Source organism: Thrips palmi, unplaced genomic scaffold (genome assembly GCF_012932325.1).
Source record: "Thrips palmi isolate BJ-2018 unplaced genomic scaffold, TpBJ-2018v1 HiC_scaffold_4, whole genome shotgun sequence".
Classification (NCBI taxonomy): domain Eukaryota; kingdom Metazoa; phylum Arthropoda; class Insecta; order Thysanoptera; family Thripidae; genus Thrips; species Thrips palmi.
The window spans coordinates 4141486-4169432 of NW_023144631.1; the positions used below are offsets into that span (position 1 = coordinate 4141486).

General features: G+C 59.1%; 1 protein-coding gene across 12 annotated transcripts in view; it reads left to right on the forward strand.

The window, feature by feature from the left end:
• LOC117649356 (CUGBP Elav-like family member 3) overlaps window positions 1-27733 on the forward strand; it is a 71352-nt gene extending 43619 nt beyond the window's left edge. For 4 of the 12 annotated variants that reach the window (XM_034392021.1, XM_034392028.1, XM_034392029.1 and 1 more), the window contains 6 exons: window positions 9889-9971; window positions 21367-21510; window positions 21587-21818; window positions 22549-22716; window positions 23342-23455; window positions 23532-27733. In XM_034392021.1, coding sequence (XP_034247912.1) covers window positions 9889-9971; window positions 21367-21510; window positions 21587-21818; window positions 22549-22716; window positions 23342-23455; window positions 23532-23818 — 1028 coding nt within the window. In that variant the 3' untranslated portion in view covers window positions 23819-27733. Of the gene's footprint in view, window positions 1-4083; window positions 4129-9888; window positions 9972-21366; window positions 21511-21586; window positions 21819-22548; window positions 22717-23341; window positions 23456-23531 lie in introns of all 12 variants that reach the window. The other 8 variants (XM_034392025.1, XM_034392031.1, XM_034392022.1 and 5 more) reach the window with 7 other exon arrangements.
• The last annotated feature ends 214 nt before the right edge of the window (window positions 27734-27947 follow it).

Sequence of the window (27947 nt, forward strand, 5' to 3'; positions counted from 1 at the left end):
ATGCGTGGAGTTGGCGCGGTATTGGCGGCAGTGGCGGCAGTACGGCGCGTCCCTCCCGGGTTATTGCCGGGCCGCCGGGCGCTGCCGGGCAGGCCCATCATCCCTGCAGCCCGGACGATTAAGGCCCAGCGGCCGTCATACTCTGGAGGCTCCAGCGTCGCTGGGGAAACAAGTCCCGGCGGTGTCCGGTTCACGCGGGCTCTTCCATTTCCGTCTTTTGCTGTGTCGGGGTGTTTTGTTGTTTTTTCTTCGCGTGGATGTGCGGGACGCACAGTGGGCAAGACCGGCGGAGGCGGACAAAATCCCGGACGCGTTTTCAGCTGCAGAGTCGCTAAGTGGGACTCGAACCGAACGCGTGACCCCACCAATGGATTGCTCTCCGAACGAGGAATCGATTGGTAGGGTCACACGTTCCGTTCGAGTCCTGTTAAGCGACTCTGGAGCTCAAAACGCGTCTCGAGGTCTTGCTTCCTCCACCGCTCTTCTGGCTCACTGTGAGACGGGTGAACACCGCAGCGGTGTCCTTACACGTGTACCCGTCGCACTTTGCCGGCGGTGGCGCCCCGAGGCCCGGCCTGTGCAAATTCTGGCCAAGAAATAAATCTGTTCCTGGCCGACCGAGAGCGAGAGTGGCGGTGAGAGAGAGAGAGAGAGAGAGAGAGAGAGAGAGAGAGAGAGAGAGAGAGAGAGAGAGAGAGAGGAAGGGGGGGTGCGCTCCCCGGGCGCGGCGGCGCGAGGGGCAGGAGGCCCAGGCGAGGGCCGGGCGAGGGCCGGGCGAGGGGCGTTGGCGCTGAATGCCATTGCCCTTTGTTTTCCTGTTGCGGTTTGCCGGCTTTGCCGCGCTCGCCGCGTTTGCCGCCTGCTTGTTGGCGGCATGGCGCCTGGCTGCGGCCGGCCCGCTGACACGCCCAGGATTGCGCCCAAGTGGCGGAAGGGCGGAAGGCGAGCATATTGGGAGGCGCTGCGCCGGTCCGCGCCGCTCCGCCGATCGGGATGCATTTTCCGGGGAGGGGCCCGCCTGCCTGCCAGCTCGGCCTGCCTGCCTGCCTGCCGGGACGCCGGGGCTGGCGGCGGCTGCGGCCTGGGTCGGCGTACACAGTTTGACAGGGGCCGCGCGGGGCGCCCAGACGCTACACATGTGTTGTCCTTTGCGTCATGTGTGCGCATGTGTGGCTGTGTACGCCCGCCTGCGCATGTGTAACTGTATGTGTGTAGTTTTGTGGTGGTGCCCCCACTGTCACACTGGCACTACCACCACTGACTGCTGCTGGGTGTAAACGCGTGCGGTTTACTCAATGGGGCGCCAAGTTTGAATCGCTTAGCCCGGCCAGGCCGCGCCGCCAGGCCGAGGGGCTGGGCTCGGCAGTGCTGGCAGTGCTGGCAGTGCCCACACTGGCAGTGCCGGCAGCGGGGAGGCTGTGACTGGGGAGCCGATGAGGTCCTCGTAGCCTAGTTTGCCCCTCCCCCTCTCCTTCGGAGGCCGGAGGGCCGCCCGTCGTATACATCACATTAACCCCGCCGCTGATTGCGGCATGAGTTGGGTTCCGGGGCTGGCTGGCTGCTGGCTGGCTGCTGGCTGGCTGCTGGCTGGCTGCCGGCTAGGCTGTGGCGCCGCCGTCACGTCGTCGGCGTGCGGCCATGCGCCGTGCGGTACAGAGAGGAAGCTCGACCAAACAAAATAACGCAAACTGCACTTTTTTTCTTTTTTTGCGTTTGTCATTCTTTCTTTTTATTCGCGAGTGCCTTTTTGTGGCGGTGTACCCGGCGGGTCGTTCCGGCCAGTCAATATCGCGCGCCTCGTAACGCGGCGGGGCGCGGCGGGGCGGGGCGGGCCGGGGCGCATCGTGCTCGCGGATTGCAACATGTGGCGGCGAGATTGACACGGCTTGCCGTAAACCGCGATGGGGATCTTCGTCTCTGCCAGAGCGTGGTGCGGCCGAGCGGCCGGGGCCAGCAGGCTGCAGCAAACGAGTTGAAATTGGCGTGAACCGCTGTCCGCCGGCCGGCTCCTGGTCCTCCAGGTCCCTCCTTCCAGGCCCTCCAGGTCCTCCAGGCCCTCCAGGACCTCCAGGTCCTCCTGGACCTTCTGGCCCTCCTGGCCCTCCAAGTCCTCCAGGTCCAGGTTCCCGATCTCGGCCGCCGCTGCCGCATTCCCGCCACGGCCTCGCCGTACCAGGCCGAGGCCGCCGAGGCCGCCGAGGCCCGCGTCGTCCACCGAGCACTTACTCTCGCTGCGGCGCTGCCGCGCCAAACTTGGCAAGATCTCGCAAATGACCGGCAAGCCCGGCAAGCCGCGGCGAGCCCAGGCAGCGCCTTCCATTAAAGGGTTTAACGTCCCGCAGCGCGCCGTGAAAACGCCGTGCAGAGGGCGGCGGTGCGCTGGCTGCGCTCGGCTCTGCGGCCGCCAAGGCGCGCCAAGGCTTCAAGGCGGCGCGTTTTCAGCGGCGACAAATTATTAATTACTCGCGTCATCCCCGCTCCTCCTGGCGACGGCCGCCTCCGAGCGAACAGTCGCTCTGTCTCTCTCACGCTCGCAAAGCGGCCCGGAGACCCCGAAATCGATGCGTCGGATTTTGACGGAACTAAGTAGATGTGTCCCTAGGTTGATGCAATAGACCTTAGCTATATTTCCTTTAATGGATTTTCATGGAAATATTTGAATGCAGTTTTTGGGGTCTTCGCGTCAAATGGAGTCTCTTTACCGAAGTGGCCTTCAAAATCTTTTCTTCAGCTCAAAAAAAAATCAAAAAATCTCAAAAAAAAAAATTTAAGCCTCCTCGTCCTACCTGAGGAACACGCTGTCCAAGCTTCGTCGAAATCCGTGACTTCGATTCCGAGGCGCTGAGTGACTTGCGGAAGAAAAGCCCGGGGGTGCGAGGGAGACGACGGCGTCACGAGGCACTGCTATTCGGACTCGGCCTCCTGGCGGTGGCGGCGGCCGCGCGAGTTACTTTCGCAACGAGAAAGGGGGGAAAGGGGGGGAGGGGGATTTGCAGCCCTTGTATTTATTGCCCGGGAAAGGAGTAACAAGGAGGCTAAGCAGTAAAAAGTTGCCGCCAACAATCCCGGCGCCTGTTTTCGTTTCATTAAACGACATTATTTCAGAGGCGTGCCCCCGGCGGCAGTGAAGCCCGGCCTGCGCCGGGTCGCTCCACGCCGCGGACCGCGAACCGCGAACGCGAATAATGAAACACCGCCGCCATTTAATTTTTATTTATTTTCACTGCGCGGTTCCGGAATCGCCAATGGCTAATAATTTGTGTTTCCGCGAGTGTCGCTCCGCGGTGTGGGGCGTCGTGGCGGCGTGGCCGTGTGCTCGCCGCCACCATCATCGCACTCGGCGAATTTTCATTGCGATTGTGGCGCCGCGCGGTTGGCGCTCGCGGCGTCGCGGCCAGCACGGCCAGCACGGCCAGCACGGCCAGCCTCGCGGTCGGGCCGCGCAGACCGAGCTGGCGGCCTGGCCGAGCACGTGGTGGTGTAGCCGCGTAATTAATTCGTTGGTTTTTGCGCGGAAAAAGGGGCGCGTCCTCCGCACCTTCCTTTCTTTGTCGTGTGCAAGCGCCGCGGCGTGTCTCTCTCGCACCGCCTCTCTCCGTCAACTTTATTCCTCCATTTATTCCGCGCTCTCTCGTCTCTCTCTCCCTCTCCCCACCCTCCCCGGTCTGTGCGCTTTGCGTGGCCCGCGGCGGCCGAGAGGCCTTTCTTGGACGCGTGGTGCGCGGTCAGCGCCGCCCAGATTCCTTTTTATGAAACTCGCTCACATGTAAAAGTGCAAACAGCGGTAATGAGAATGAGATTCCCCGGCCAGAACAAAGGCAGAGGCGGAAACAACAGCTTGACTGCGTTTCCGTATCCGCCGGCCAACAACTTCCCCCCTCCTCCCTCCCTCTCTCCTTTTTGTGTGAATGTTTCTCTCTCTCTCTCTCTCTCTCTCTCTCTCTCTCTCTCTCTCTCTCTCTCTCTCTCTCTCTCTCTCTCTCTCTCTCTCTCTCTCTCTCTCTCTCTCTCTCTCTCTCTGCGCGGGCTGTGCGGTGCGGTCTCGGTGTTTGGGTGCTCACTCTGTGCTCCGCTTTGTTGCAGGTAAGGACTGCGCGCTGCCGCCCCCGGGCTTCTCCAAGGTGGACGGTAAGGACGCGTCTTGTGGCGAGGCGCGGCGAGGCGAGGCGGCAATGCGAGGCTGAGGCTGGGCCGAGCAAAGTGTCGGCCCTGACGCCGATAAAGTCTTCTTAAAAACTTGTATTGTCTCGGGGCCCGCCGCCAAGCAGGCCGCCAAGCAGGCCGCCAAGCAGGCCGCCGAGCAGGCCGCCGAGCAGGCCGGTGTGGCCCGCACTGCTGTTCCCCCTCTCTCTCCCTGTCCCTCCCCCACTCCAATCCCAGGGCCGCCGTAGCCTCGCGCAGGGTGCCGGCCGCGGACCGCCGTCTGAATAATGCATCCCCATTGCGTTTCAAACCTTGAAAAATTGGAATCACTTTGTGTGTCTCCATATTTAATTAAACGGGAGGGCGTTCCGTTCCGTTCCGCTCCGCCGGCCAGTCCGACTCGCCTCCCCGCGGCCCGCCGGCCAGCCAGCCAGCCAGCCAGCCAGCCAGCCCGGCGGCACTAAAGGACGAGGTTTGTTCCCTGATGGCGTCGTGAATCTCCGTTACCCCCTCCACCCCCGCTCCCCCGCGCCGGACGCGCCATTTGCCAGCCCTTCGAAGACACCGTCAAAGGTCTGGACCGTCCGGACGGCGGCGACTGACCGCACACCGCACTACGTGGCGTCGCTCGCGTCGGGTCGGGCTTGCTCGGCGGAGCCAGCCGGAGCCCAGTGCCGTGCCGCCGTGCCCCTCACAGTGTAGCAGCAAGCAGCCCGGGCGTGCAGGGCGTGCTGCCTACCCGCCGGGCCACAGGCTGAACAATGCGCCGTTTCTTCTCTCTCGCACTCTCAGGGCGCGGAGCTTTCCTCCTTCGGAGTGCGAGCGAGACAGAGTGAGATGGCCGTGGCTGGACGGCGGCGGCGGACCCACTCGCCTTTGCCCTGCAAGCCATGTTTTGATACCATCCTCCGGATTTGTTTTGCCGCCATTTTTATTCGTTTTCGTTCCCCTCCCTCCGCCCCGCCGCCCCGCCGTGGCGCGCTCGGTCCGCGGCCGCGGTGGACACGACGGTCCCTGTTAGGACGCCGGCCGCCGGGGAGAGAGAGCCTGTGGAGCGGAGCGGGCCGGGTAACCTTATATTATTGACCCCGCCAGGACCTGGCCAGGACCCAGGACGCGGAGGAGATGGTCCGGCCGTGCGCACTACTCTGGAAAACAGGTTTCGCGTGCGACTTTCCGGCGGGAATTTTTTCAAACACAGGTAGCTTGGGATTTACATGGCGAACCGCGTAGTGTGTGTGTGCGTGTGCGTGTGTGTGCGTGATATGTGTGTCTAGGTGTGTGTGTGTGTGTGTGTGTGTGTGAGGGTGTGCGTGCGCAGGGAGTCACTCCACTTCCGCTACAACGCCTCGCCACACGGATTGCAGCTATCTCCTGCCTGCAGCCCCTCCTCCATTCATCTCAGCGCCACACCTTCCACGCTCATATCACGTCAGCATGCTTCCCCTCTCTGTCCTGCCGCCGCTGCCTCCGCCGCCGCTGCTGTTGCTGCCCTTGTCTCTCTCTCCCGGCCTGTGCAAGTCTAGCTTTACGACATATCCTCTTCCATCTCCTGCTTCATTTCGGGCCGGGAATCCCGGGCAGCGCCAGAGAGTGGCGGCGCCACTGGTAGCGGCAGCGGTAGCAACATTGGGCCCCTCGGAGCCTCTCGGAGAGGGGCGGGGGGTGGGGATCTGCCCTCCACCTGTGTGTGCGATGTGTCACATGACATCATTTCGCGTCGGTGTGAGAGATTACACTAGAAAGGTCTATTCCAGGGGGCCGCGTACAGCCGCCTGCTACACACACGCACACTCACTCTTACACAGACACACGCACACACTCACACGCACACAGTGCGGCACAGGCAACACGCACGCGCCATTTGAGTCGAAAGGTGCGCGGTGTCAAAACGCAAAGGAAGGGCCTGTCGTGCAGGGCCGGGCCGGCCAGCCTGCTGCTCTTTTCATTTCGCCACGTCCGGCGCGCCCCCCCCTCCCCTCCAACCCCTCCCCCCCTCCCCTCCCTCCCTCCCCCTCCCTCGGCGTCCATTCGTCGGACCCATACGAACTCGGGACACGCACAGCCAGCCGCAGCCAGCCAAACGCAGCCCACTCCACCACAAGACCCTTCTGCCGTCGTTGGCGGCCCTGCCAGAGGCCCGGAGGGCTGAGGGGTTGGAGAGGGACCCCCTCCCCTTCCCCTCCTCTCGACTGACCAGCGGGAGGCCGGACCAGGGCGGACGGACGGCCGCACGACAGCTAATGTGATTTCTGCATGTTGAGGAACACTTTGTGCGAGGCCGTGCCTTGGCCGTTGCCTTGGCCGTTGCCTTGGCCGTTGCCTTGGCCGTTGCCTTGGCCGTTGCCTTGGCCGTTGCCTTGGCCGTTGCCTCGGCCGTTGCCTTGGCCGTGCCTTGGCCGTGCCGTTGCGTTGCCTGGCCGTTCCTTGGCCGTTGCCTGGCCGTTGCCTGCCGTTTGCTTGGCCGTGCCTGGCCAGGTCCTTGCCGTTGCGCGTGCCTGGCGTCGCCTGCTGAATGCCGTTGCCTGGCCGTTTGCCTGCCTTGCCTGGCCGTTGCCTTGGCCGTGTCCTGCGTTGCCTGGCGCGTGCTTGGCCGTGCTGGCGACGCGTCGGCGGGCGGCCGGCCGGCCGGCCATCGGCCGTGCTCGTTCCGCGTGTCTGGCCAGTGCCTGGTGCCGGTCGCGCGGTGCCTGGCCAGCCGCTCTCCCAGACGCACGCTTCCCCTCCTCCCGTCCTCCTCCTGCTGGGTCCGGTGAGGCGCGCGTCCTCCCGTAATATTACTATGCCTTATCGCTGCGTGAGCGCCTTTGCTGCAGCTGGCGGCGGCGCAGTTGAGCGGGACGTCCGGGGCGGGGCGGGCGGGAAGTGCGGCTTCACCGCGAATGTGAAGCCAGTTGCCTTGGTGCCGAGCAGCGCGTGATCGCCACCCGCCCAGACTGCACGCTCGCCCTCCGCTCCTCCGCCCAGCTGGTCAGGGTTGAGGCGGCGCCTGTAAATTTTATTATCGCTAAACGCGTGCATTGACGCCTTTCGGCCAGAGCCGCGCTTGAGGCGTCCGGCGGGGCGGGGCGGGAAGTGGATGCTCACACAATGAAAGCCACCTTCCTTGGTCCGACACACGGACGCACGCACACAGGCTGCCCGTCAGGGCTGCCGCTCCCCAGAAGGCCCAGGCTCGGCAGGGATTTGACGAGGGCTTTTTATTATCGCTAAAAGCGGCGTGATTGAGTTTGGCCTAAAACGTCTGCAGCCTCCGCGCCCCGCCCCGCGAGGCCCTTGGCCCTGGGCCGGCCCTTCCGCCCTCGGCCCTCGGAAGGCACACTGGCCTACAAAGGGCCGGCGGCTGTATTGGGGGGCGCTGCCGAGGCCCGCCCCGCCCCGCCCCGCCGTCGGCCGTCTTATCGAGTACCAAAGTAATCCCGCTAATGAATCGTACACCGCCGGAAAGAGACGCTCCGTCTCGCTCGCACTCGCGGGGCCGCGCCGCACCGCGCCGCAGACCCCTCAGGGGTGCGAGAGAGCGAGCGAGCTCGGAAAGAGTGTCGCGGGGGCCGTCCGTTACACGGCGTCCGGCGGGGCGCCGCACGGGGCCACGGGGGCGGCTCCACGGCAAAACGCCTTCTAATTTGGTGTTCGACCGAGTTCGGTTGTGGCGCGCGGGGCGGCGCGGGGGCGGGGCGAGGGGGAAGGCCTAGCGGACGGGATGCTGTGGGGGAGTCCTGGAACAATGAGCCTCGGCCCCGCTGGCCCTGCCGGCCGTGCACCCATGGTAGCCAACCATACATTACCGAACGCACTTTCATTAGCCGTGGAGCCCCTCGCAGGCAGCAGGCAGGCCAGGGCTTCGCGGTGATCCAAATGGATATATAGTCGCACGTGCGGCGGGGCCGGCGGGGCTGGCGGGGCTGGCAGCCCTCCCTACAATCCGTAATCCCCCCCTCCCCCTCCACCCTCGCGCCCTCTTGCATAAAGAGCCCGTGTGGCTTTTGACGTGCTCTCCGCACTGCTGCTGGTTGACGTTGACGACAAAAAGGACAAAAAAGAGAGAGAGGGAAAAGGAAAAAAATGTGGGGTGGGAGAGAGAAAGAGACCGCAGCAGTCGGCCGTGTTTTCGTTCCATTCCCTCCTCGTCAACGCGGCGCGGGGCGCGGGGCGCGGCGACGCGAGGGGCCCTAATGTCGAGATGCAGCGGCCGAGCGAAAACGAATTGCACTCCACAGTGTGCTGTACTCCACTGTACTCCGTTTTCCAAGTCATTGAGTGTTCCCTGCCGCCCCCCCCCCCTTCCTCCCCGCGGCAACGCCAGAGTTTGTTTTCCGTTTCGGTTCGCTAATTAGTCCGGCTCAACTCAAAATACCGCATCGACTGCGTGGACCTGGTGGACCGCGTGCTGTTGTTGTTGTTGTTGGTTTCCCCCCTCCGGGTCCCTCCCTTTGTTGTTGTCCGTGGAAGGCTTTGGCTCCGCTTCCGGGCGCATCTCTGTCCGACTGGTGACACGTAATTTATGAAACGCACCTACGACTACTCGGCCGGGCAAACCGGCAAAGCGAGCAAGGCGAGGGAACGGCCGTAACTTACAAGTCACCGTGACAGTCGCAAGAAAATGATGAATGGGACTCAATAAGAAGCGGAAAACTCCTTTGTCAACGGAAGCAGCGCCAAGCAGAGGGATACTGAAAGAGAGAGCTCAGGGCGGGGCGGGGCGGGGGCGGGCAATACATCTCCATCCGAACACCAGCACAGCCGCTTATCATGAAGAATTCGCCATATAAAAATAGAGAGCTGCCAGCAAATCGTTTCGCTATTGTGGGTCGGAGTGAGTGCATTGCCTCCTTTTTTTCTATTTTATCGTTATTTTATTTCCCGTACTTTTTCCGTTCTTTTTTTTTTGGAGTGCGCGCGTAGGGATGGAGTGAGTAGTGTGTGAGTGTGTGCGTGTGTGCGGATTGTTCGAGTCCACACTGTGCCCGCACTGTTTGGGAAGCGGGCAGTGTTCGTGTGTGCGTGTGTGTGAGAGCGAGGGGGGAAAAAGTAGGGGCCTTCCTCTGCGGGTTCGCAGTCAGCAAGGGAAAGTAGCGGGCCGGGCGCTTTATCCATCGGAAAAAAAACCGAGAGGCGTAAGCAACAGTTCTGCAAGTTGTTCTGAAAAACGCGTCCAGCTTCAATAACAATCATAATAATAATTCGGTTGGAAAAAATGAGACAACAAGGAACAAAACAATACTAGTCGGTGTTGACATTGATGGGCATCGTCGACTGTTTTTGCCCTCATCTTGAGCGCCATGGGCTCCGGGCCGTTGGCAGTGGGGCGGGGCGGGGCGGGGTCGCGCGCCGCGTCGGTTATCAAGCCCTCAATCTGAAACTGCTATGGTCTCGGATCATTCGGCCCAGCAGCGGGCGGGGCGGGGTGAGGGGCGGGGCGGGGCGGGGCGGGCCGCCGGGGGAATACTTTGGGAATGACTGTCCGGGGAGCACGGCGTTGGCATTACAGTGGTGAATGACGCGCCGAGCCCCTGTCTGCCTCGTCGGCCCTGTCAGCGTAGGCAGTCCCGCCGGACAGCAGTGATGGCGCTGACGCCTGCCTGCCTGCCCGCCGCCTGGCGGCTCAGTCACTTTGATTGTTGTTTTTTGTGGCGCTCGGTGGTTTTTTTTTCGGAGCAATGCTGTTTTTTTTTGTTTTTTTTGCGAGTGTCGGCCGCCGCTGCGCTAGTTTTGATTTAATGGTGTCTTGTTTTGATGTTGCAGCCGGTTGTGCCTTCGTCAAGTTCTCCTCGTCCCAGGAAGCAGCTTGCGCCATCACTGCCCTCCATGGCAGTCAGACTATGCCCGTAAGTAAAAGTCTCCAACCAACAAAGTTTTTTTTTTGTTCTTGTAGTAGTTGGTGGTTTTTTTTCCTTGACAAAAAAATGATTTAAAATGGACAGCGTCTTGGATGTTCAGACGACATTCGTTGCCAGAGAATGCGATACCTCTTTTCTTCCCTGGACCGTGTGCAGCGCGGACAGAGGGGGTTGCCCGCCGCGCCGCGCCCCGCCCCGCCTCACCCCGCCGGAGATTCTTTTGTTGTTTAGGACTTGTGTCGTCCAGGGCGGTGTATTCCGGGCTGGCCCCGCGCCGTACGCCCCTCTTTGTCGCACAAAGGAACTGTTTGATCTCAACTTTGTCCGCCACAGCGTCCTCGCCGTCCTCACCGTCCTCGCCGGCCGTCCCACAGTGGGCCAGAAGACCGGTGGAGGCGGTCACAACTCCCGGACGGGTTTTGCGCTCCAGAGTCGCTAAATGGGACGAGAGCCGAACGTGTTACCCCCCCCCCCCCACCCCCCCCCACCCCCACCCTCCGAAAGAGGAATCCACTGTTGGGGCCACACGGCCGGTTTGAGTCCTGTTTAGTGACTCTGGAGCTCAAAACTCGTTGAGAGTTTTGGCCGCCTGCGTGGGTCTACCGGACCACTGAACGTCCTCCGCAGGACGGTCCTGACAGCGCAGCGCAGTGCAGCGACTGTCCTTGTGTCCGTCCTTGGTCCTGTTTCTTGTGGGGCGAATCCGAGCAAATCGCAGCCAGATAGGTGGCGGGTCAGGTCGGTGGGGGATTTATCACTGGGAATAAACCGAGGCAACGGGGGGCGGCCTGCCCCCGGCCTGCCCCCGGCCTCCCCCTGCCCCGGCCTGCCCCCGGCCTGCCCCCGGCCTGCCCCGGCCTGCCCCCGGCCTGCCCCCGGCCTGCCCCCGGCCTGCCCCGGCCTGCCCCGGCCTGCCCCGCCTGCCCCGGCCTGCCCCCGGCCTGCCCCCGGCCTGCCCCCGGCCTGCCCCCGGCCTGCCGAAGCGGCGGAGCAACGAAGCGGCGTAGCGGCCCGGCCCCTCGGGGGCCTCCGAGGCCTTCTAGTGCAGCGGGCATTTACAGCCTCCTTCATGGCCCACGGCCCATGGTGCCCTTGCCGCTGATTCGGCGATCTCGCCTCCGCGCAGCAGCAGCGTCGTTCCGAACAGTGCCCTCGTCGCTCTGTCTCTCTCGCACTCGGGGCTCGTCCCGAAGGGGTGCGAGAAGGACGGAGCCGCAAGACACAGAATCGCTTCGCAGCAGCGCTACTGCGTGCCGAAATCGTCAAGTCGGGGCTTCTTGCTACAGTAGAATTGATGTCAGACTTTGAAAACGAATGGCAGGAATCTTTTTAACGAGCCGTATTTTGGCCGTCTCACATTGGGCTGCTTGTTAGAGCGCACCTCGAGAGACGGCGCCGCGCGGTCGCGACGCGACGCGAGCGAGTGGCGCGCCGTGGCGGTGCGCGATGAGGTCGCGTCTTCCTCGAAGGTCCTCGTCTCGATCCTCGATTGGCGCAGTAATGATGCCCCCTTTGATTCGAGACACACGCTCCGAGCCCCTCGTCGAAGGCGCCCTCCAGGTCGTCCTTCGAGACGTCCTCCGAGACGTCGTCACCGAGGCCGGCGCGGCGGCGTGGCGACGCCGGGGAAGCGTGAAGCGGTGTCCCCCACTCCGCCGCGTCGCCGCGTCTCCGCCGCGCACATTCTTTTCCATTTCTAATGATCATCGAGTGATTGGAAGGAATATTCTTCTTGGTTTCCCTTTTCTCCTCCTTCTTTTTCTCCCTCTTCTTTTTCGCCGCCGCTCTCCTTTCAATCTGCATTGCCATTGTGAGACGAGCAGGGCGATAGAAATGCAGGGAAGGCGAGCTGCCATATAATGGAGCGAATTTGGCGTTGGCGCTCAGGGTGGAGCGGACGGAGGCAGTGCGCGCGAGATGCTCGCCGCTGATTGGTCCACGGCCGGCCGGCACGGCGACGCCAGCCAATCAGACGGCTGTTTGAAGGGCCCGTTTGTCTGGCTGCGCGGATAGCGCCTGTCGACCGCCGGGTAGGCAAGCCAACGCACGGGCGCGCTGTGCGTGGCCTACCCGTCGCCGCCTGCGAACCATCGGGTAGGCAAGCCAACGCACGGGCGCGCTGTTGTCGTGGCCTAGCGCCGGATCGCCGCCTGCGAACCATCGGGTAGGCAAGCCAACGCACAGGGCGCGCTGTGCGTGGCCTACCCGTCGCCGCCTGCGAACCATCGGGTAGGCAAGCCAACGCACGGCGCCGCGCGTGTGGCCTACCCGTCGCCGCCTGCGAACCATCGGGTAGGCAAGCCAACGCACGGGCGCGCGGCGTGTGGCCTACCCGTCGCCGCCTGCGAACCATCGGGTAGGCAAGCCAACGCACGGGCGCGCTGTGCGTGGCCTACCCGTCGCCGCCTGCGAACCATCGGGTAGGCAAGCCAACGCACGGGCGCGCTGTGCGTGGCCTACCCGTCGCCGCCTGCGAACCATCGGGTAGGCAAGCCAACGCAGGGGCGCGCTGTGCTGTGGCCTACCCGTCGCCGCCTGCGAACCATCGGGTAGGCAAGCCAACGCAGGGGCGCGCGGCGTGTGGCCTACCCGTCGCCGCCTGCGAACCATCGGGTAGGCAAGCCAACGCAGGGGCGCGCTGTGCGTGGCCTACCCGTCGCCGCCTGCGAACCATCGGGTAGGCAACCCAACGCACGGGCGCGCGGCGTGTGGCCTACCCGTCGCCGCCTGCGAACCATCGGGTAGGCAACCCAACGCACGGGCGCGCGGCGTGTGGCCTACCCGTCGCCGCCTGCGAACCATCGGGTAGGCAACCCAACGCACGGGCGCGCGGCGTGTGGCCTACCCGTCGCCGCCTGCGAACCATCGGGTAGGCAACCCAACGCACGGGCGCGCGGCGTGTGGCCTACCCGTCGCCGCCTGCGAACCATCGGGTAGGCAAGCCAACGCACAGGCGCGCGGCGTGTGGCCTACCCGTTCGTCGCCAGGCGCTCGCGCGGACTTAGGAAAGGCATTCCGATGCTGCGTGTTGTTCACGGGGCAGGGAAATTAGGGAGCGTTCTCTAGTTGTTGTTTTTATTTCGTGTTGTCTTCCGGACTCCACCACCCCCACCCCCGAATCCCTTGCCGTCGGTCTGCAGGGCAGCAGGGCCCTCCGCTCCGCCTTCCTTCGCCAGTGAAGAGGTAAAAGATGAAATTATACGATGCGGGGGGGGGGGAGCCCGTTCTGAAGGGTGCCTCACGATGACACTGGGGCGGGGCGGGGCGGGGTGGCAAAATATTTGAAGAATCCGGGCGGCGCGCCCCACGGCGCCCCACGGGGCCCCCGGAGCCCCACGGGACGGGACGGACGGCGCGATGATGGCGGGGAAATCGGTATTTCGAGAGGCGAAGGCAGATTTGAGCATCGGCAGTCTGGGCCCAGGGCGGCCCAGGGCGGCCCAGGGCAGCCAGCTAGCGTATCAGACTCTCATCCAATATAATGTTTGTTTACGGAGGGTCCCCAGCGGCCCCCTCCTTCTCTCTCTCTCTCTCTCTCTCTCTCTCTCTCTCTCTCTCTCTCTCCCTCCCCCCTACGTCCCCGCCGTATTTTTTTCTCCCTCCCTCCCCTCCTCTCCTCGGCGAGCGCTCCCAGATTGCGGCACTTAGACGGAAGGGAGGCCTGGGCGGAAGCAAATTCGATCTTCCTCAACCAGAGCGTCAAAATGCATCACGGCCCAAAAAGCAAGAAGATGCCGCGTTGCCGCCTTATTATTTCCCGCGGGGGTCTGTGCGGGGTGGATCACAGTGGGCCAGAAGACCGGTGGGGGGCGGCCAAAACTCTAGACGCGTTTTGAGCTCCAGAGTCCACGTTTTGCCTCTTTCCCCTGGATCCGCCCCTGGGCACGAAACGGGACGGCTGCCGATCGGCACATGGACCACGATGGACAAAACTTTGGGCAAGAATTATTTTATTGGCCGACGGATGGAGCCGCGCGTTTGCGCGGAGAGAGAGGGACTGTGTTTTTCGAGGCCGCGCCTCCGCCCAACCTGTGGGCCCTACCAGTGGCCCTGCCCTACCCGGCCGGGCGGCGCGCACAGCTGGCAGCGCTGGCAGCGCACACGGGGGCGTCTTACACAAACAGAACGTTTCCAAGTGTTCTAATGACTTGATAAACAGTTGGCCAATCTGCATATTTTGACCGCATCCCTCTCGGCTGCTCCGCACCGCTCCGCACTGCTCGGCACTGCCACGCCGCGCCGCCGGCAACCTCCGGCAACCTCCGGGCTGCTGGCAGACCTGGCTCCGGGGCGCCCCTCCGGGTCCGTCTCGGCGCGCACCCCCTTCGCATTAGCATGCCGGGGCGGGGCGCGGCGGGGCGCGGCGGCCGTAGGGGTCACGAGTTGCTGGTTCTTGGCGTGCAGATTGTCCCGCCCCGCAATCAATTCAAATTCATTCATTCTCCTCACCTCGGCTCGGGGCGGGGCCGCCGTCGAGGCCGTGGAGGCCGTCGGTGCGGTGCGCGAAAAAGGCGAGGCGGCGGCGCGGCCAGGCCCCGCGGCGGTTGGCCCCGGAGATGCGTTATTTCCTCGTGGCCTGGTTTATGAGGGCTGCATCTTGACTGGGAATAAGGGAAGGGGAGAAAAAACCGGAGGCCCGACCCACCCCGCCCCGCCCCGCCCCGCCCCGCCCCGCCTTGGGCGACGTCAAAGCCCGGCTGCCTATAAGCCCCACTGATGATGTTTTCCTTATTTGCCCAATCCCCGTGCTGCGCTGGGCCGTGCTGCCTGCCGTCCTTGTGGTTACGGAGTCTAATGATGCTGGCAAGGATTCCCGTGCAAGTCATCGAGAGGGGGAGGGAGAGGGGGCTAACCACCTTGCCGTGTGTTGGACGGCCATGGACGGCCCCTCGCCTACAGGCGCTGCACGTCGGCGGCGGCACTGTTGGTGCCCCTGGCGCGCAGGCAGCCCAACGCACACCGGCGCGCTTCGTAGGCGGCTAGTGGGCCAGAAGACCAGCGGAGGCGGACAAAATCCCGGACGCGTTTTGAGCTCCAGAGTCGCTAAATGGGACTCAAACTGAACGCGTGACCCCCACTAATGGATTGCTCGCCGAACGAGAAGTCCATTGGTGGGGTCACACGCTCGGTTCGAGCCCTGTTCAGCGACTGTGGAGCTCAAAACGCGTCTAGAGTTTTGGCCGCCTGCGTCGGTCCTCTCTGGCCCACAGCGGGCTGGCACACTGGCACACGGACGCCGAGGCGCCCGAAGCGCGTTCGGCACGCAACCCGACGCAGCACCGCGCGGCACGCGGCTGCCTTTATCCCCGCCTGCCGTGTGCCAGGTCAGTTTGCAGGGATGCGCGGGGCCGGGCAGGACTGGTGAATAATTAATCCCCATAAGGGCGGAGCGAAACGCCGTTTGACGCCCCCGGACACCGATCCCACGACCCCCCCCCCTTTTCCCCCAGCCAGACTAATACGCGCACACTCACGCTCGCGCACACAGGCACAGATACACACACACAGACACACACACACACACACTAGATGGGAACAAAGAAATGAGATCGTGGCAGCAGGGAAGGCCAGGACCGGAGAGAGAGAGGACGCTCGGTAGTAGACACACGCGCCGGGAGGACTTTACTTTTAATTTCGCCAGACACGACCGGCGATTTTGGTCTGAGCCCTCCTCTTCTTGTAGCTGGTCCAGTCTCTCTCTCTCTCCTTCTTCCTCTATTTCTCCTGTCTCTCTCTCTTCTTCTTCTCTCTCTCTCTCTCTCTCTCTCTCTCTCTCTCTCTCTCTCTCTCTCTGGACCCGTTTCCCGAGTAAACGGAGCCAGGGAAACCGAGAGGGAAGCCGGCGGATCCTGGTAGCGGTTTTTGTGGGGCTTTCCCCCACCGCCACCTTGCCGCTAGCGGCGCCAGCGCGCCAGCCTGCCCCCCGGTGGGGCCCGGTGGGGGCCAGGCGGGCCCCGGCAGCCCCGGCAGGCCCAGGCCCCCGATTGGCCCAGCTCGCCCCGCCACGGCCGCCGCGGCCGGGGAGCCCCCCGCGGCACAGGCTGGGGGGGCCGCACCCGCGCTGCACGCAGCTGGTTGGCTGGGTGGGACTTCACCTGTTGCAGCTGCAGCTGCCGGGCCTGCCTGCTGGCGGAGCATGGCGGAGCACGGCAGAGACCGTCCTGCCGGTCGACACATTGATTCGCTGGCGCCGAGCGCCGAGGCACGCCGAGGCACGGCGCAGGCCGCGGATTCGCCGGCCCTTTTCATTGTGGTGGCACGGCCATTGCACAGTGGGCCAGGACCGCGGTGCAGGCGGCCGAAACCCTAGACGCGTTTTGCCCTCCGGAGTCGCTAGATGGGACTCGAACCAAGCGTGTGACCCCATTAATGGATTCCTCGTTCGGAGAGCAATCCATTGATGGGGTCACACGTCCAGTTAGAGTAACATTTGGCGACTCCGGAGCTCAAACCGCGTCCGGGATTTTCGTCCGCTTTTAGCCGGTGGGTGTTGAACTTTTTGTTGCAATGGAACTTGCAAGGCTGAAACCGCTGGCTGGTGCCAGTCCAGCGACGAGGACACACGCTTTGTGTGGGCGTACGAATCCAGGAATGTGACACGACGAAATCGTTTCAACGCGGAATCATGAGGCCTGGTTTCGGGTCGGGCTGATCCACCTTCAGATTCACGTCGTATCGGCTGTGGCTCGAGATTCAAACGGACGCGGCCTCGGCAGCATCGCATTCCGCGGTCGCGACTGTGGTTGAGATGTCAAATAATATCGCACTGTTGAAGGCGGAGGCCTGGACGCCTGAAGGGGGCGTTATCTGTTTGCTACTGCTTGCGTGCCGCCCCGCTCCCTTTGGAGGCGTTTGTTGCTTTGCTGCCACGCCCCGCCACGCCCCGCCACGCCCTGCCACGCCCCGCCACGCCCCGCCACGCCCCGCCACGCCGCGGCCCGGAGGCAGGAATATGGAGATGGTAGGTCGTGGGACTCGCACCACGTGGCCGGCCACACCCCCAAACTCACCCCAGCGCCTGCGCTGTCTCTCTCGCACCCTTGCGGCCGACCCCGCGAGTGCGAGAGAGACAGAGAGAGACACACACACAGCAGCCTGCAGGCGCCTCTTCTTACCTAGTTTGCGCGCTCGCTGGTCCGCGCGTCCGCGCCGCGGTGCCTCTGGGTCGGCTAAGTAGTGCAGCGGTGGAACATTAGGAGCCGCAAAAACACACAAACGTTTTTCGCCCCACTCCGCCCCGGTCGTTTGGAGAGGCGCGCTGCCGCTGCCGCGAGGATCTCTTTCTATTTCGTGCTAGTCACTCACCTAGGCCCGCCCATGGCCTCGCCCGCTCTCCGCTCCAACTGCTCCCCAGCAGCAGCCTGGCGGCCCGGCAGGCTCAGAAGCGCGGTCGCCCCGACACACCCCTAATCATTTTCGCTCCATTTCCCGTTTCCGGTTCGCGGGACTGCTGGAGTGCTGAAAAAAGTGGGAGGGGGAGGCGAAGGGCCACAACAGTTGCACGCGCGTCCCGGCTGCGGGGCGGCCGTGCCTCCCCGGCGGGCCCGGCGGCAGCGCGTCAGATATCGCCGATTATCCCTGTCTGCCGCCATGGCCGCCGGGCGCCGCCGGGCCTGCCATCCTCTAGGCCGCATATGGGGCCAGGCCGCGGGGCCCCAGGCCTGGGCGTGCCTGGGCGTGCCTGGGCGAGGCCTGCCCCCAAGTGCCCCCGGCCCTGCGGCCTCGCTCCACGGCCTCGCTCCACGGCCTCGCTCCACGGCCCAGCCTGGCCCCGCTGCGGGCTTACTCACGCGTGCAACGGGGGCTGAGAGGCCTGGATGGATAGGGGGTGTTAGCGGGCTCAGTAATCGCCCCACATGAAATCCAGGCCGCTCACTCCGGACACTCTTGCACACTCTCGCGCGCTCACTCACACACACGCACCTACACCCTCAATCCCCACTGGGGTGGGGGTAGTTATCACAGGAAAGGGGTTGGTGGCTGATGGCTCCCGGAGTCCGGTCATGTGGCAGCAATATGAGCAGAGCGAGGTGGGCTGGGCCCGGCTGGGCCTGGCTGTGTGTGGCCTGGCTTGTGGCGCCCCCCCCCCTCCGCCACGGCTCCTGAGCTTTCAGCGAGCGCGCGTTCATTAAGGTCCTCTCTCTCTCTCTCTCTCTCTCTCTCTCTCTCTCTCTCTCTCTCTCTCTCTCTCTCTCTCTCTCTTATCCGCCGCCCCGCCCCCTCTCCGTCATTACCACTCCGTCCACGCCGCGCCCACGCCGCGCCTTGGCCCTTGTTCTCCTCGTGCAGGTATCATCACACTCACACACACTCGCACAGTTACGGCGGCGCGCGTTTTCCGAAAGTTAATGCCCGGCCCGTAAAGGGAGCCATACTTGACGCGGATTACTCCTAAAACCGCCCTCCTCCCCGCCGCGCCCCGCCCCGCCCACACCGCACAGTGCCCTTGCAGTGTAGTGCCCCGCAGTCCCGCGCCGAATCGTCGGCAAGGGCCCGGCCCACCGGTCCAGCAGTCCCCGCGGACTCGTACCGGCGGGGCGGGGCGGGGCGGGGCGGGGCGGCCGGGAAGAAGAGTCCTCGTAAACGGCCCTGTAATTCACTCGGCGTGGCCGCCGGCCGCTCTGGCCGCCCCGCGGAGACACTATCGCCGCACCTCGCCGCGGTGCCGTCCGGGCCGCGTCCCCGGCGGCGTCCCCGGCGTCCCCCAGACGGCGGCGTCCCCAGCGCCGACCCCCTCGCCCCGATTTATTGCGGACATTCCTGCCGCGGCGGGTTCCGAACGGGGCGCTCGTCCGTCCCTCTCTCTCGCACTCGCGCGGCGTCCCGCGAGGCCGCGAGAGGGACGGAGCGGCCAGAGCCCCGTTCGGAACCCGCCCCGCCGGCGCGCGGCAGTACTTTTGCAGCGGGACAAGTTCGCCGCCAAGTTTGAATGGAGCGCGGCGGTGTGCTGCTGCTGATGTTGTTTAAAACGATGATGTTTATCCTTTTATGTACCCCGTGTCGCGCCCTCCCTTGACCCTCCCCCTCCCCGCCGGTGTAACAGATTGGGTGGGGGGTCGGGAGTGACCTGCCCACCCCGCGCAGCCCCGCCAGCCCCGCGCCTGTACAGTGTACACGTGTTGGAACACGTGTCAAGTGCAACTGCTATCAGCCCAGCCCGACCGCCGCACACAGCGCCACACAGCGCCACACACGCACACAGCTCCTCTCTCTCGCACACACGGCACACTCGCAGCCGAGCTCGCAGCCCCTGCCTGTAGGTGGCAGCCCGCACGGCTACGCCTCCGGTGATGGGAGGAAAAAGTGGAGTCGAACTGCACGGAGTTTTCTCTTGCCCGTTGTTCCCTCCGCCTTCATCAGGCCGTTCTTCGCTTCCAACCGATTCCGCCTCGCCGGGCCTTGGCCGCGGCCACGCCGCGCACCACAAGGGGCCGGAAGACCGGCGCAGCGGGCCGAAACTCCAGACGCGTTTTGAGCTCCAGGACTCGAAGCGAACGTGTGACCCTACCAATGGATTCCTCGTTCGGAGAGCAATCCATTGGTGGGGTCACACGTTTGGTTTGAGTCCCATTTAGCGACTCTGGAGCTCAAAACGCTTCCGGGATTTTGACCGCCTCCGCCGGTCTTCTGGCCCGCTGTGCGCCGGGCCTCGGCCACGCCGCCCGACGCGCACCTCTGCTCCACCCGGCCCGGCCCTCGGCCCGGCCTCGCGGGAGGATGCTGGGTAAATTTGCGAAGCGCTGCCATCCTTTCTTGTTGGCCCCGGGGCACTCGACGGGGTCGAAGGATCCAAGGATCAGGGCCTTGAATGGGGGCGGTGAGGATGTAGAGTCAACAAATTATATCCGGAGGGTGGGGCGCACGGCTGCAAGGCGCGCCCTTGGATGGAAACCCTGGCGCCGCGCACCGCCCCTCGAACAATCTATTTCGCCACCCGGCGCTTTGCATCCCTCAGGAAGGAACAGAAAGCAGAACTCAATCTCATGAATCGATTGGTTCAATAATAGGTCAGTTTTGAAAACGAGAATTCAGAAAAATTGCATGGCAGTGTCAGTATTTGAACCCGGGCCGGCCTCTGGTCGCCACCCGCTATGCGACGCGCTGCGTGTGCGTGGCTGCTGTCCGGTGGACTCTTGCACCGCGCCCCTCCCGCAGACTGAAGACGCGCGGTTCCCACGGCCGGGCCAACCACCGCGCCCCGCCCCGCCCCCCCGCCCCGCGCACGTGGCCAGGCATAACAAAGGCCCTGATAAGAGCCTCGAGGTCCCAAGACTCGGCAAATACGGGGCGGGCCGGGTGGTAAAATAAAGCTGGCACATGTTTGACTGGCTCCATTGTGTGCCGTGCCGTACCGCGCCGTGCCGTGCCGTGCCTTGCCGTGCCTTCTTCCACCTGTTGGCGACTGATGCGCCCCGAGGCCTCCGAGGCCGCCCTGGCGGTCTGGCGGCGGTCGGGCCTCGCCACGCCACGCCTCGCCTCGCCACGCCTCTCCACGCCACGCTCTGCGGTCAAAGGAAAAGCGGCCAATCCGAGCACAATCCAACGGGAACGGATCTCGTTTGCAGCAAACACCCGCGCCGCCACGCCACGCCGGGCGCCAGTTTTCCTTCTACCGGCTGCTGCTGCCGCTGCTGCTGTGCTACCCCTCCGTGTTCATCCCCGCTCTGAACACGACACGCGCTCTCGGATGATGCTCGGCGTCCTCGCCGGGATTTGAGCGGCAAATCGCCCTGCTTTGCCCTCATGCAACATGCATGGCCAGGTCGACTGTGAACGGGGCGGGGCGGGGCGGGGCTTCGGGGCGTAATGAGGACGCCAAATCCCTGCAGCGCGTCTTGCCGCGTCTTGCAGACTTGGCTTGCAGGCTTGCTATCGCGTTACAACGAATCCGCAGCAAGGCGGCGAGCCGGGCGGGCGAACGCTGCGAACGCTGCGAATCGAAACAAGGAGCGCCCCTCCTTTAGCCCTTTGTTGTTTGAGCCCCAGCAATAAGGCACTGCCTATCTCCAGGGGCGCGGTGGGGCGTGGCGGGGATTCTCAAATCAATAACACCTCGCTTGTCGACAAGGTCGCGCTGGGCCGGGGACCTTCCAGGCCTCGCAGGCCTCCCCGCCCGTGTATCGAGATATCGGTATTCCCTACATATTGGACCGCACTCACCTGTTTGTGCGCGAGCTCGCGCCCCACGGGGCATTAGATTCCAGCCCGCGGGCCTGGCGTGGCGTGGCGCGGGGCCCCGGTCCGCTCGACTGCGTTCCTGCGGCCGACGGATCGTCGGATCGGCCCTCCTTCCGAGGGGGCTGCAGGGCCTCCAACAAAGCGCGCTGGCGCTCGACGCCCTGCTGACGCCTGCTGACGGCCTCCCTTCCCTTGTCTGTTGCAGGGCGCCTCGTCGAGTCTAGTGGTCAAGTACGCCGACACGGACAAGGAGCGGCAGCTTCGCCGCATGCAGCAGATGGCCGGCAACATGAACGTGCTCAGCCCCTGGGTGTTGAACCAGTTCGCCTCGTTTAGCAACTACGCCCAGGTACGTGTCGGCGTGTTCGACGTCGTTCTCCCCGAGGCAGTGCAGGGAGATGCTAACTGCCTTCTTCGGCCCGCAGCAGCAGGCGATCGTGGCCGCCACGGCGTCGCCCTACATGGCCTTGACGCCGCTGCCGCACCCCCTGGGACCCGGCGGGCCCGGCGCCGTGCCGTCAGGACAGGCCGGCACACTGCCCAGCCTGCCGTCGCCCACCATGCCAAACTTCAGCGTGGCCGCCCAGCCGCCACAGCCGTCCGCGTCCGAGTCGCCCGTGTACACGGCGGGCCTGGCGCCACAGGCCTACCCGAACCGTAAGTCGCATGCCCTATTAGCGGAATGGCGTTTCACTGTTTCACCCTTCTCCCTTCCTTCGTGTGTTACCGTTGCTCTGGGGGGCTTCGGGGTCTTGTCTATGGATGGTGTCGCTTCGAGGTGAATGAGGCATTTCACCTGAAAGAACATTTGAGGAATCTCCGAGATGTCCCTCTCTTGTTTCCCGATTTTTTTTCCTGCTTGGAAGTTATTGCGCATGCGCAGAGCAGAAAAAAAGAAAACAAGTGAGGGTTTGTTATGTTCCGGCGGCGGCCTCACTTCTTCTTTCCGGTGGAATACCTCATTCCTTTTTCTCTTGCTGTCCGTTTGCTCGCATTTGTCTCAGTCAATTTAATCATAGTGGCGTGATGGGAGAACGAATTGGCTTTGAGACAGTTATCTGGGTTAAATAGAAGTGAGTGTGTTTGAGTAGTCTTGTGTATCAGCGGTGTGTCAACGTCTTCTGTTGTTGGTGTGTGGTCAATATGTCAATGTTATGCATCCCGTAGAGATGTTCTTCGTGTGCTTTCCTACTACTTCTGCTTCCAATCTCGTTCTTGTCTCGAACTAAAGAGAAAGCTCACGTGACTTTAACAATGAGAGAAACACTAAATTTCTTCCTATACATCTGGAACCACTTCTTGTCTGCTCTATGAAACCGGACACTACTCTTACCGCATCAACAAGTCTAACTTGCTAAATGGTTTCTTTAAAACGATTGTTTCTCAGCCGATGTCTCCGACCAACAACAGGGAATCGAGGCTCCCCCAGTGATGAGATTGAATAACTTTTGTGTAGATGGCCTTGCTCTGTCAATTGCAGCGCAAGCGCTGACTAGCGGAGAGGCCGCGCTCCACCCTGCCGCCTACTCGGCCCTGGCGCCCTTCCCGCCTGTAGGTGAGTTGAGTCGAGGACGCCCTATCGGAGCCACAGACCGGGCCTGCCGGCCTGCCGGGCCACAAGCCGCGAAACAGACAGACGCACTTGTCCAGGGGACTAAAATCAAACCATTACTTTGCGATTCTTCTCTTTCTCCTGCCTGTTGGTCTGTCAAGTAGTACAGTAGACGTGTTTTCGCTTTACTAAGCATCCTGTTTGAAAAGAAATAAAATTTGAACTTTAGTTAGTTGATTTGTGACTTTTTTGCCGTTTTACGGTTTAGCTGCATGTTGCTGAGCGACAATAATAATTCTGAAAGAAAGAATAGATAAAGCGTGGGGAGGCTGATGCATGCTGCAAATGCTATGAAGCAAGTTTTATGAGCGTTACCGGCTGTATCAACCAACAGGAACCTGGTAGTCGTTATAGTAGTATTTAGCTAAGTGGAATTTTTGCAGTGCTTTATCTTTTTCGACGTTTTTACTGACATTTGGAGCAAATTCGTTCCTTTTCAATACATTTTTATTGTACATGCAGGAAAACAAAACTTACGATTTTATTCTAAGTTTCGTTTTTTCTTGCTCCGGAAGTTTAAGTTAATGTTGGCTCTTTTTAGTAACCGATATGCTCACTTGTGTTGCAGCATATCCTGCCCCCGTGTACCCACCGTTCACACCGACTGTTGCGCCACCTGGCTGCCCACCTCCTCATCAGCAGACAAATCTCATTGCCACTGGAGAAGGTAGATCAATCGACAGTATGTACTAACCCGCACCGTTTTTGTCTTTTTCCAAACCTGGTAACATTGTTTACTATCATAATTTCTGTTCCAGGAGGCAACAAATTCGGTCCAGATGGCTGCAACCTGTTCATCTACCACTTACCTCAAGAGTTTGGCGACGCGGAGCTGTGTCAAATGTTCCTATCGTTCGGCCTTGTATTGAGTGCTAAGGTGTACATTGACCGAGTCACAAATCAGAGCAAGTGTTTCGGTTTTGTATCTTTTGACAATCCATCAAGTGCTCAAGCTGCCATTGCAGCAATGAATGGTTTCCAAATAGGAATGAAAAGGCTCAAAGTCCAGCTCAAGAAGCCCAAAGATATAGGCAGGCCTTATTAAGCTCAATTTCTCGCATAGGAAATCTATGCAAGCAGTCCGCTTTCACCATTGAAATTTCACTGGAAAGCGCGCAGTACTTGTTTTGTTACCATTCCTTATAGGAAGCCTTCCGCATTTTACGCATTCTACTCGACTGACTTGAGTAGATGCACTTTGCGTCCTTAAACTAATTGCAGTGGAAGGGAGCATTAGGAAAAGCCGTTTTTATTCTTGACTTGTTGCGCATTTCATTGATTGACTTGCACGTTCTCAAATTTGAACTGTTTAACAACGTCAAATGATGTACCTGATCAATCGAAGGTAGCAACCGTCAACTTAGAACGGAGACATTGCTTGACAAAATCTTCGTACAATTGTTTAAAAATGATGCAAAAGGGTGTAGAAAATAAGTAAAGTACCAACCATATGACATACAAGATATATTTATTTATTCATAACTCATTTACTGTAGGTATAAGTATAGTAACGTTTACTAATTCATTCTGAATTCAGTTTCATAAAGAAACTGCCAGAGAGCTCTCTCATAATTCTTGTATTATTATTATTATTATTATTATTATTATTATTATTATTATTATTACAGTGATTTTATAGTGATATTCTATCTACGAGGCTAATACTGCGAGTTTTGACGTGATTTACTCTCAATTTAGTTGATTAGCACATGTTGGATTTATTAAAATTTTAGGAGCTTGCATGCTCACTGTTTGGTTATCTCTTTTTTAAAAAAAGGAAATCTAGTCATCAGTAGTTGATAATAGTCGATTTTCAAGAGTTTCAGTCTTTTAAACCTGTGTAGCTTTAATCTATACAGAATCACTGTAATTTTATAGTCCTAACTGTTACAATTTATCATTTTCTCGGAATGTACAACTCCCTGATAGTACATTTGCGTACTAGTTCAGGTCTGATGTTATGACTGACACCCAAGCTGACCCTTGTTTTCCCAATACCATCTTTCTCCGAGGCCTACTTGCTTGTTAGTTACGAAGGTGGCTGCTCTTTCTCTAACAATATAATGAACCAATTTTTCATTTATCTACGAAACTCCTTTGACCAAAATTGCACATTCCCCTGTATCCCGTTTCAATACTTACTATCATTCCTCTGGCATGTGCTTTCATCCAGTTATTACATGTTAAGTCGCCAACCGTTTTGGAGTTTGTACAATTGACGGGCAAAGACATACACAAATTCAGATTAATCGTGCTTATTCCTCATAATGTGGTCACACAATGAATGACGCCAGTCTGTTAGGTGCCAACAAGTTGTGATATAAAATACTTTAAGTTTTGCATACTCAGTTCCGTCAAGAATATTCTGTCTTGAAAAGACTAGACATGTCTAGCGATTCCGGTTTCATCATATGGTAACCAACCCCTTAACTTGGTTCCACCTTCGTATTAAGTAAAAGTACAAGTGGTTATTTTAGATTAATTCGTTAACTGTAGTTTGCCGCTATTCGTTTAAGTATTACGATAGCACCCCCTTTTCTCGTTTTCCGTAATCACTTAGTATAAACATTATTGAATATTATTGAAATAGTAATCGCAGGTATCTAATTTGCTGGCGCACTCGAATGTATTACCGAGGCACCACAATTTCTTGGTCAATTGTTTTCAGGGTGTGAAATTAAGCACACAGCAAAGAGTGGTCTTTATGCTTTAACACAGGGTATTGCATATTCATATTTTTGTCCCATTCGTACTGAGCTACGACATAGTACTTTGTTAAAATGTCAAGTTTTCGTAAACTTAATGAAGGGAAGAACCGCCCAACCGTTTTTATCATAACTTAATATTTATTAAGTTACGAACGCGCACCGTTTGTTTCAAATATTGCCTATCTGGGATAAAACTCCTCTTATTAGTGATTCTTGTAAGGACAGTGATCCTAAACAAAGTCACTTAATCTTTCCCTCGCTCGCCGGCACTCGTCAGATTAACTTCGTGCACGTTCCTTTTCCGTACATCGCTTTACTCCTAGTGTGCGCGGTTATGCTAGCTCATACGCGTCTTACAAAGTAGACTCAAAGGCATTTCTATTTCTGCCTGGTGCTCTTCATTGAATGCTGCCTCCCGAAACTCCAAGGCCTATTAAGCGATAAGCAATGGCTTTGGTTCTCTGAAATCTCGAGCTATTTCATATTGCTAATCGAGAAAAAGTGTGACAATAATATAGGATTCATAACGTTATCCTTTCGACACAAATTATTTGTAGCTTCGATAGTTACCAATGACAGTGACAGACGAATTGGAAACAGCCACCCTTTTTGACCCGAATCAGGCACCCTACCATTTTCCACTGGCCTCGGTAATGGTTTGCCGTCCTTAAAGCGCCGTGGTATTTTTGGCCCCTAAATTTGTCCTCACCCTCGATTTCAAAATTTCAAAATTTGCCTGTATGATGCTGGTCTGGGGAATGGCTCCATCTCGTGGATTATCATTGTGTCACGCTCGCTTAGCAGTCCAAAGAAAGTGTAAAGTTTAAGAATGTCACAGCCTTACAGTAACAACATTTATCGATAGGTTCAGTACTTATTCTCACGACCACTTTGTAGTTACATGCGATCCTTAAACGCCTAATTTATCCAATTTTTGTAAGATACTAATTAAGATAACAATTATTTCATGTAGAGTATACGTTTTGATATATGACACTATTCTTGTATTTAAAACAGATATTGCCTTGCGGGGTGCGCTCTCCCAACAAAACTATCTTGTTGTCTGTTAATTTTGTTATGAGACTACTGGCATTCAGCACTTTATGCCATTTTGCCTGTATTCGGAACAGGATCTGGCGCTTTTAAGAGCTGCTTAAACAGTACGCGGCAGAGATTGCACACATTTAAAAAGAAGGAACACTAGTCATTTCTGTATAATTTCCAATAATGGCGTAGGTTCATATCAATATTATTCTAGGAATTATGGCCACAATCGGATTTCTCTTCGATTTCGCACCGTGGCCAGTACAACTGAATAGTAAAATTGAGTAAAGAGTATTCGGGCTGGGATTGCCCCGGTAAACCACAGCCTGATGGGCCGGAACGGGACCACGATAGCAGACCCCATCGGTCATGCAAAGTGTTCTATTATTACGTTTAGCAGGAGAGAACATTAGGTCTGGGTGCCCATTCATCAGCAGTGACGTAAGACGCCCTCTGCATGGGAAGTTTGTGCAGTTCAGGGGCTTCAGTAGGACCATGTTGGTAACAATAACGGTTTCCTTCCTTCGATGAAATTTATACAATAACGTCATTGATTATGTATTTACTTTTTATTACGAGCGATAAAAGTCACTTTGGTGGTCCATCTCTGTTACACTCAAGAACTCGTTCTAAAACTGTAACACACATTATGTACGTATATAATTTTATAAACGCGAATTAAGTAGGAGACATCTTTTGATTATAGTCGTGCATTGCGGTCTTAAGGCGGTTTGGAGGTATGAATTATCACTTTTTGAGATTTATGCACAATGTAGTTAGTCACTCTTACAACTTAGTTAGATTGTTTTTAATTTTTGGGCATTTTGACACCGTTGCGACTACAACTTGTGTCTCTAGTCTCCAAAGTGTAGGGACCATTTGGTCATACATTTGTTTATTAAATGAGTGGGTTATCTCATATCATGGTATTCGCACTCGTGCCAAAAAACAACCACGAAATGTAACGCCGACTAGTGCTAGCACCACAGGAATACTAAGTGCTAACTTTTTTTCTTTGTTTTACATAAAAAAAACCGTGGACGAGTATGGCCTCGTTGGAGAGCTAATTATAATATGGTAGTAAATCGCAGCTCTATCCATTATTGCAAAGGCTGCATGGACGGGCCCGCCTGTTCTGTAGAACCTGTCTCAGTAATTTATAACGTACTTTGTAATATTATTTAAAAATAAATATTATCAAACCGTTACTTGCATGCGTTTTTTGAGCTTCCATATTCGGCCCCGTTATTCTCCACAGCCGACCCGGCAACCCAGTCGACGACGCCAAGGTCTTCCGTACAGTAAGACGCCGAAGCGCGCAGAATGGACGGGAGGTGGGGGAAGGCCAGATCTGGCGTGCGTCATCAAGCTGTTTACCATATCCGAGATCAAGTGTTTTTCCCAGATCTGGCCACTTACGTA